Below are 10,583 nucleotides of genomic sequence, written 5' to 3'. Positions count from 1 at the left end.
GTCAAGGCATTAGTGTAAATGACATGCTTTGGATCCAAAAATGAATAGCATCTTTTGGGATCCACGCTCATATAAAATTCATCGATGAAGATGCTAAAAAGATGACATGCCGGATCACTTTCACCCATGATTGAATGACATCTTTGGCATCGAACATTTTGCTGGGATTACAAAGTAATGTAAACAAGCTTCTTTTCCCATTACAAGTAATCTGAAAAGTAATGGGATACTTCTTAAAAAAATTACAAGGCAAACCTACTTACTTTGCTCCTCACTAAGTAATGAGGACGGTGGCAGAGTGAGTGTGTGTCCGACTATAAGCGCATAGAAGTTGCAAACAGTCTAAGTACACATATACTCCCAAACAACGTGTCATCATGGGAAGATACATGCAACATGCTTAGAAGTATAGCAAAAACCCATGTTGGATACACCAAGAAGTCAGAACGGAAGGATTGGATATCAGACTACACCTGGAATCTAATCCAGGAACGGAAATGTCTAAAACAACAGGCTTTAGGAGATGTACAAAGCAAGGAACCATATAAAGACGTCGCGAAAATGGTAAAACGATCGGCGCGAAATGACAAAAGGAATTTCGCAGAAGCAATGGCCAAAGAAGCGGAAGCAGCAGCAGGATCAAACAATATGAGAGAACTCCACAAAATAATAGAGCGCCTTTCAAATAACTCACAAACCCGTACACAAACAATAAGAGACACGAACGGCAAGCTCCTAACAAATGTCGAAGAGCAAACGAAACGATGGAAGCAGCACTTCGAAGACATAAGCAACATGGACGGTGACGACTGCGAGCCTAACCACCAGCAAAACTATGGAAATCAAATGCCAGACGATTCCATTATCACAAATGCCCCCACAATATCAGAAATTGCAACAGCAATTAATAAATTGAAAAGGAACAAGGCGCCAGGGGAAGACGGCATACCACCCGAATTATTACAAGTGGACCCTACAACATCGGCAAAAATTATACACACCCACATAAACGAGGCATGGTCCAATGAAAGGCTACCTTGCGCATGGACGAAAGGCACTATAATTAAACTGCCAAAGAAAGGTGACCTAAAACAATGTGACAACTGGCGGGGAATCACCCTACTTAACACTGTTTACAAAAATGGTAAACGATCGGCGCGAAATGACAAAAGGAATTTCGCAGAAGCAATGGCCAAAGAAGCGGAAGCAGCAGCAGGATCAAACAATATGAGAGAACTCCACAAAATAATAAAGCGCCTTTCAAATAACTTACAAACCCGTACACAAGCAATAAGAGACACGAACGGCAAGCTCCTAACAAATGTCGAAGAGCAAACGAAACGATGGAAGCAGCACTTCGAAGACATAAGCAACATGGACGGTGACGACTGCGAGCCTAACCACCAGCAAAACTATGGAAATCAAATGCCAGACGATTCCATTATCACAAATGCCCCCACAATATCAGAAATTGAAACAGCAATTAATAAATTGAAAAGGAACAAGGCGCCAGGGGAAGACGGCATACCACCCGAATTATTACAAGTGGACCCTACAACATCGGCAAAAATTATACACACCCACATAAACGAGGCATGGTCCAATGAAAGGCTACCTTGCGCATGGACGAAAGGCACTATAATTAAACTGCCAAAGAAAGGTGACCTAAAACAATGTGACAACTGGCGGGGAATCACCCTACTTAACACTGTTTGCAAAATAATTGCAATCATTATAAACGAGAGATTGCAGCCTATTGAAGGAACATTACGTGATAAACAGGCCGGATTCCGCCCACATCGTAGCTGCGTTGATCAGACAAACACCCTGCGTGTAATAATAGAGCAGTCTATAGAATGGCGAACTCCACTTTATCTCGTTTTTATAGATTTTCGAAAAGCATTCGATTCTATTAAACGAAGTGCAATTTGGTCCGCTTTGCAAAAAAAAAAAGCGGGTGCCGACGAAGATTATAAACATCATAAAGGCAATGTATAACAACGCAACATTACAAGTCAAGCACAGCAACACAATAAGCGAGCCTTTCACAACCAACGCCGGGGTGAAACAAGGTTGTCCCTTATCCCCACTACTCTTTGCGGTCGTTCTCGACGATATCATGGAGAAGATTTCTTCGAAGAAAAGAGGAATCGTTTGGACACTTCATCGTCATCTAGAGGACCTGGACTTTGCAGACGATATTTGCCTCATGTCGCATAAGTTCAACGATATGCAGGAGAAAGTAAATGAACTTGTTCTTCGAGCAAAAGAGGTTGGGCTCGAAATAAACACAAAAAAGACGCATGCAATGCGCTTGAATTATTCAATGGACAACCAAATAAAAATAAACACCGAGCCACTACAATATGTGAAATCATTCTGCTACTTAGGATGTTTCATGGAAATTGACGGAGGAGTAGAAGAAGACGTCAACAGTAGGCTAAATAAAGCTAGATCTGCGTTTAATCGTCTTAACAAAACATGGAGGTCACAACATCTTTCCCTACAAACAAAACTGCGCATATTTAACGCGTGCGTAAAATCTATTTTGTTATATGGGAGCGAAACCTGGCTGATTTCAAATTCAACTATCAACAGACTACAAGCATTCATTAACAAATGCTTGAGAAGAATTTGCGGCATCTTTTGGCGAAATAAAACTTCCAATGTAGAACTATGGAATAAAACTAATGAAGAACCCATTAAACGCCAGATCACAAGAAGAAAGTGGAAGTGGATAGGCCACACCCTGCGAAAAAGTCCCGACAGCATTTCTAGAATTGCTTTAGACTGGAACCTCCAAGGCAGTAGACGTCCAGGTCGGCCGAAGAACACTTGGCGCAGAACAGTTAAAAAGAATGAACAAGTCGTGGGAAGAAGTTAAATGTATTTGTAACAATAGAATAGAATGGAATTTTCTTGTAAATGCCCTATGTTCCCAAGTTGTGTTTTATCTTCAATGAAGACTATATACCAAATTTCAGCCACTTTAGTAGAATATTAAGGTCACAAACTTTAAAATACCGAAAATCGGGAGGTACCGTTCAATGGATGCTATATCAAAACGTGGAACTACACCAACAATTGTCTTCTTGAATGTTTTATATCGCCATCGAAGACCTAATACAAAATATTAGCCATTTCGGTTTGATAATGACACTAAAACCTTTGCAATACCGAAAATCGGGAAAGACCGTTTAATGTGGGACGTAGAACTATACCCCCAACGAAGACTAAATGCAAAATTTCATCCATTTCGTTGCGATATTGAGGCCACAACCTTCCAAATACTATGAAAACGTAGCCCTAATCCAAAATGTCGGCCATTTCGGTTTGATAACGACACTGAAACCTTCAAAATACCGAAAATCCGGAGGGGCCGACCTATGGGGGCTATACGATGACGTAGAACTATACCGACAAATTGCAATTGGAAAGTTTTATACCACAACGAAGACTTAATGCCAAATTTAAGCCATATCGGTGCGATATTGAGGCCGCAACCGTCACAATACTGCAAATCGCGATGTACCCTTCTAAGGCGGCTATATCAGATTGTGGACCAATACCAGCAATTCTCTTCATGAATATTTTATACCACCATCAAAGACTTAACACAAAATTTCAGCCATTTCGGTTTGATAATGACACTAAATACTTAAAAATACCGAAAATCGGGAGAGGCCGTTCTAGGGGAGGCTATATGATGACGTAGAACTATACCGATAGATTTCAGGTGGAAAGTTTAATATCACTGTGCAACATTTTTATGGTGATCTTGTGCAAACAATTCGAACTGAGGATTTTTTGAAAGTACAGACTCAAACGACAAGAAACCCTAGTTGGGTTTTGTTGTATCAGATCCAGCTCGGATTTTATGGCCCCATCTAAACATGGTTAAATATTGGCTTTTTAAAGCAATTCTGGACTATATCTCTGAAACCTATGTGAATCTTCATCTGACCTCTGAAGCCAATTTGTAGATAAGGGCAAGAATAAAATAGTTGGAGTAATAATGAACTCGAAAAACTATATTTATTGCCTCAAATTTCAAAATATATGTAAAAATTCCACAATTTTTATACATTTCGCACCGTATCTCCAAAAACCGTTTATTTTTTCTGAATATTTTCTTTTGGAAAAATATTCCCTGGAATGTAATACACAGCTCTTCAGAACATATCATTGTTGTAAAATGCCTCTATCTCGTTGTTTTCAGTAGATTTTTCAATGACGATTTAATAAAAATGTCAATAATGTAGTAAAATCCGAAATGCGAAAATAAACTGTTGGTGTGAACTGTGTTTGAAATACGTGTTGTAAAAGATATGATGCAAAATACCGCTGAAACAACATGAAGTAAGCATTTTGGAGTTTCAGAATGTTCTAAAGATTTGTTGAGAACTTTATTTGGAAGATTTTTGCAAAAGGTTACTTGGTTGAACTCCCAATAGTTTAGCCGATACTGACCAGAATTTCAGCAATTATGTACAATTTTCTATATTTTATAGATTTTGATGCCCTAGATGGATTTTTTCTTATGTGGTTTTTTCAAAAGATCCCAGCAAAATGTTCGATGCCAAAGATGACATTCAATCATGGGTGCAAGTGATCTAGCATGTCATCTTTTTAGCATCTTCATCGATGAATTTTATATGAGCGTGGACCCCAAAAGATGACGTTCTTTTCTGGATCCTAAGCATGTCATTTTAACCAATGCGTTGACATGTCATTTCCACCAATGCTTTGGCATGTCATTTCCACCAATGATTTGACATGTCATTTTCACCAATGCTTTGACACGTCATTTTCACCCATGCTTTGACATGTCATTTTAACCAATGCTTTGGCATGTCATTTTCACCAACCCCTTGGCATGAAATTTTCATGTCTTGTTTGGAAAATGGAAATGCTGTATTGAAATATGGTTTTCATGAAAAAACAAAACTCTTTATTAATTCAAACGAATTCATGAAATAGCTACAATTAATTTATCAGTTTAGTTTTTCGAAAGTTTACATCCAAAATTGCAATGTAATCACCACCGCTGCAACGCAAAAGATTACTTCCTCCGTTCTCCGCAACTGATATTCTTTCATCTTACAAAAGGTTTTTTCAATTATCTTCCCATCACCAGTTCAGATTTCGACATGGACTCCAAATGCACTCCTTTAAGTATTTTTTTTTTTAGTAAATTACTTTTATTTTATAATTTTGTTATTTTATAACAACATTTTGGTAATTTATACTCTTTTGTTTAGTGACGGAAATATGTAGGGATCTACAACCCGGCTTGCTTTAGGGATCTCTAAGAACAAAATGTAACGAACGGGGTGGAGAGACATGTGTAAATTTAGACTTAGTCTAATCGGGCTATAAGGTCATTTGAGTTATTAATGAAAATAAAGACTATTTATTTCATTTTTCATCCGACGTTTCGTTGGGATTTTCCAACATCTTCAGGGATAAAGTTTTATTCAATCTGGTAACGACAACAATAATACATCAAAATAATTATTTTTCATATTTACATTCTGTTTCTCTTAGCACTAAGGAATTGTATACTTACAAATAATCTTTCGTCAGTTTCACATTTAAAAATTGTCAATTGATGGTATTAAAAAAACGACACAACAATTAAAAAAGTGTATAAATGCAAAAATAATTATAAAAAATTAAAAATAAATATCACAAAGCTCCTTAACACTAGAAATCACAGACTGTTTAATAAGACTAAATTATTGCTAATGTATATATTGCGTTGGTGTTGTCTTTGTCTTCTTTTCTGTTGATTGCACTTTCCATTTTCTGTTGTATTCTTAGGCTTTCGAGAGTGTATCTTATTTTCTATCCTCTCTTTGTCAAGTATGTTGACATTTCCAAAGTCAGCTGAGTGGCCAAATTCTAAACAGTGTTGTGATAAAGCGGTCGTTTGTTTTCCTTTTTGTATGTCATTGTTGTGTTCTGATATTCGTGTGCTTAAACTCCTCTTTGTTGTACCGATGTATACCTTGCCACATTTGTCTTCTTCATTGCCTTTACAGTGTATTTCATACACTACATTGCTTTGATCATATTTTTCTATTTTGCTTTTTGTTTTTGTGTATAGTGATGATATTGTTTTGTATGGTTTGTGTGCTATGCTTATTCCTTCTTCGTCCATAATTTGTTTTATTAATTTTGTTTCAGTTAGTCTCGGAATGTATTGTAAGCTATAGTATTTGGTGTTGCCAGATTGATCATTTTTGTCGCCTTTTGGGTATAATGATTTTTTTAGTAGATTATTTATGACATTGGTCGGATAACTATTTTTTTTTTATTAATATTTCCTTTTTATGGAAAATACCATTTATGCCTTATTATTTTATTTTTAATTGTTTCTTTCCAAAAGTAGTTTCATCTTTATTTTCAGATTCTTGTTCCTTTTCGTTTCGGACTTTTTTTCAAATTCCAAGAAGCGAGATTTGATTGATTTCATTCTATGTCAGATTTAGAACAGACAAGGGAACTTTTAAAATAGCAATGTGTGCAGTCCGATTCTATTTTTAGCTCGATGGTTGGGACTTCATATAATACCAATTGTTTAGAAGTTTTAGTTGTTTGATATGCAGGAAATGTAAGACAACATCACGACGACAGTTCTAACAACTTTGGTCTGTTCCAGAAACTGCAAGAATCTACTTATTTTTACTACGATAACAATTTTCCTTTATATTATCGGAAAAAATAGTAAAAATTAGTAGATTTTTGCAGTACTGGAACATACCAATATGAAAATAAACAGGTGTGTAAATAAAAACACAAACATCATCTCTATTGGATCGATGGAATGGGTACAAATGCTGATGAAAAGATCGGATCTTTCACGACTTCCTTTGCATTGGTTCAAATCCTAATGAAAAGATCGGATCTTTCACGACTTCCTTTGAACCAATGCAAAAGATGACATGAAATCACGTCATCGAAAAGAACCCCTTCCGTCAAATTTTGCTGGGATAAGTTCTACTTGTTTAGGGCTACAATATTGCTAAACACAGCAAGGCCAAATTCCTATTCGTTTCTGAGATAAAGGCCTGATAAATGCAAAAAAGTGTAGATTTAGCCCGGTTTAGATGAGGTCATAAAATCCGAACTGGATCTGACAGGACAAAACCCTACTAGGGTTTCTATAGTCTACATATGTACTTTCAAAAAATGCATACTACAAGTTGTTTGCATTTTCAGTGTTGCATAGTGTATTCCCAACAAAGACTAAATGAAACCATTCGGTGCGATATTGAGGCCACAACCTTTCAAATACCGAAAATCGGGAGGTACCCGTCTATGGCGGCTATATAAAAACGTGATCCTATACCAATAATTCTCTCTTCTTGTGGCGGAAATTTTTTTATACCACCACTGAAGACAAAATACCAAATTTCAGCCATTTCGGTGCGATATTGAGCACACAACCTTCACATTACCGAAATTCGGGAGGTACTCTTCTAAGATGTGGACCAATACTAACAATTCTCTTCTTTTATACCACCATCGAAGACTTAATACAAAATTTCAGCCATTTTGGTTTGACAATGACACTGAAACCTTCGAAATACCGAAAATCGGGAGGGACCGTTTTATGTGGTCCATGTGAAGACGTGCATACTAAATGCCAAATTTCAGCCATTTCGATGCGATGACTGTACTTTTTTATGATTGTAAAATATTAAAACCACATAAAAATAAACTCTTTTTTCTACCGAATCAGCTGAATGCTCACATCAACACACCCCCAGAAATTAAAATTTTTAAATTTAAATTTTTTAGATTTCTTCTTTTCTAGATTTTGATCTCAACAGTTGAAATTTTGCATATTGAGCCAATCCAAAATGGCGATGCGACATACAGTGGCACAGGAAAGTATACATACACCCTACAAAAATGCAGTTTAGGCTAAATCGTTGGGTTTTTTACAGCAACAACTGCACTGTGTGGCTCCTTGGTGACAAAATAACCATAATTACACAAATTTATTTTAATCTAATACGTACATTTAATACAATTAAAGAAATTCAATTTTCACAACACAGAAAAGTATACATACACCCCAAGGAAATATGAGTATTATCGTAAAATTTATGGAATTAGTAGCAAAATTTATACATTTTTTAGTTTTGGCGAATGTCTCTGGGTGTGTGAGATATATTTTAGAGAAAAGACAATAATTTTTGGGGGTCAAATGCCGTTACTTAGGGTCAAATTTCATATATGCCTCGTTAAAGCTGACCCTTGCTTATGTTTTTGCGTTTTTAGGTATTGTACTTTATAAAAAGCATAAAATTCGTATCAGATCGTCGGTGTCATGCTTAAGTGTTCCATACGCCATTTGCCCGTTTTGAGAAAATCGCATTTTTATGTTTTGCGTCTCAACTGCGTGGAGCTGACTAAAGAAAGTATTTATATTTTTTTCTTAAAATATGAATAATAGTATATAGAACATATTTCCAAACATATAGAGGAATATATATTGGAATATAAAAGTTATAGAGATTTTTTTAAAAAAATAATTTTTGTCGATTTGTTCCATATCCACACTTATAACACAAATGTGAAATATTGTAAATCACATGGAACAAAGTGACAAAAAATTTTTCCATCTTTACCTCATTAATTTAAATACTTCTAAAGCAAATATTCATGTTCTGATTTTTGAAATGTGTTTTTAAACTAGTCAGTTTTTAAAATATTAATTTCATAACTGAAAAAAGTTTAAACTTTTGCGTCGATGCACGGATATCTCGGAAACTAGAGCAGATAGGAGAAAGCAGACAAGAAATTCGGAAAGAGCATACCGGAAAACCCTAGAAACCACTCGTATCTCAAAAAGTCAAAAATGGCGTATGGAACACTTAAGCATGACACCGACGAGATGGCAAATCTTGAGACCCTAGAAAGCTTTGAAGTTGTTTTTGTGCATAATATACCTTCCTGAACGTCGATAAATGCACGTTTTCCCTCAGATTTCTCAGGAAGTGAATAGATTCCGCGGAAATCTTGGTGCAAATTACATATAGATGACCTTGAATTGCCTTGTAATATTGTCGGATACAATGCTTGAGCATCAATTGACTCAGAAATGTACAATTATACGAAACGTTTCGCGCCTATAGTAACGGTAATGGTCATAATACGAAAACGACGTTGTTCACAGTACAAATTTCATGGTTTTTTGGTAGTGGTTATATTTTGTTGCTTTAGAAGCTTTGGGAACAGGTTTGTAACAAAATATGTCACATTTCTGATTCAATTAATGCCCAGGCATTGTATCCGACAATATTACAAGGCAATTCAAGGCCATCTATATGTAATTTGCACCAAGAATTTCGCGGAATCTATTCACTTCCTGAGAAATCTGAGGGAAAACTTGCATTTATCGACGTTCAGGAAGGTATATTATGCACAAAAACAACTTCAAAGCCTTTTAGGGTCTCAAGATTTGCCATCTGATACGAATTTTGTGCTTTTTATAAAGTACAATACCTAAAAACGCAAAAAATTAAGCAAGGGTCAGCTTTAACGAGGCATATATGAAATTTGACCCTAAGTAACGGCATTTGACCCCCAAAAATTATTGTCTTTTCTCTAAAATATATCTCACACACCCAGAGACATTCGCCAAAACTAAAAAATATATAAATTTTGCTACTAATTCCATAAATTTTACGATAATACTCGTATTTCCTTGGGGTGTATGTATACTTTTCTGTGTTGTGAAAATTGAATTTCTTTAATTGTATTAAATGTACGTATTAGATTAAAATAAATTTGTGTAATTATGGTTATTTTGTCACCAAGGAGCCACACAGTGCAGTTGTTGCTGTAAAAAACCCAACGATTTAGCCTAAACTGCATTTTTGCAGGGTGTATGTATACTTTCCTGTGTCACTGTATTTGTGGTTACTTCCCTGTGCCCTACACGAGTAAGCGGTGGTATTTTTGATATTTGCAAAAATTGCAAAAAAATACCCTAATTAGGTAAATAGTCAATACACTCTTATTTATTACTAATGACACCACAAACAAAATGAATATACTTAGAAAAAGGACCTTAAAATGCCAGCGTTTAATTACCAATCAGAATAAAACAAGTCATGATTTCTAATGAACAAACTAAATTTTAAAACAATTTGCATTGGCATTTTCTTAACGTATCCCTTTTTGTTCATCATTATAACTTCTTCAAGAAACTGTGGTATTGTCTTCAACTAATTTAACATTTTAGTCGCTTCATAGCCCGTAACATGAAACTACTACCATTTGCTCTTATATTGGTCTTTGGCAAATTTGTCCTGCTGTCAGGATTTAATACATCACTTCGAACATGGAAATTAACAATTTATAGACCGAATAGAACTATTGAGAATGCAATTAGAACATATTTCGAGAAGAGAACACGGTTGCTAAATGTTGCTGTGAACTTGGAATATTCACTTAATTGGGAATTGTTCATTTATGAATACCTATCGGATTACATAAAAGATGGGGAATCGATGAAATATGAAATTTCCACTAAACCATATCATCGAAGTGATTACATGTACAGT

The 10,583-nt window shown here is 35.7% G+C and overlaps 1 protein-coding gene across 1 annotated transcript; it reads left to right on the top strand.

The window, feature by feature from the left end:
* The first annotated feature begins 396 nt into the window (after window positions 1-396).
* LOC141403074 (uncharacterized) lies at window positions 397-5,553 on the top strand. Its single transcript, XM_073985239.1, has 2 exons — window positions 397-1,833; window positions 5,548-5,553. Exons 1-2 carry the CDS (start codon window positions 397-399, stop codon window positions 5,551-5,553), a joined length of 1,443 nt encoding a protein of 480 aa, XP_073841340.1.
* Window positions 5,554-10,583: the final 5,030 nt, after the last annotated feature.

The sequence above is a fragment of the Musca autumnalis genome, unplaced genomic scaffold (genome assembly GCF_047663935.1).
Source record: "Musca autumnalis isolate F117 unplaced genomic scaffold, ASM4766393v1 scaffold_4, whole genome shotgun sequence".
In the NCBI taxonomy this organism is placed as follows: domain Eukaryota; kingdom Metazoa; phylum Arthropoda; class Insecta; order Diptera; family Muscidae; genus Musca; species Musca autumnalis.
Note: the sequence above shows the minus strand (reverse complement) of the source record. Positions and strands in the feature narration are given on the sequence as shown.

What these genes read in the sequence shown, in the direction of transcription:
- LOC141403074 (XM_073985239.1), top strand. Translation starts at nt 397, where the DNA reads ATGCTTAGAAGTATAGCAAAAACCCATGTTGGATACACCAAGAAGTCA.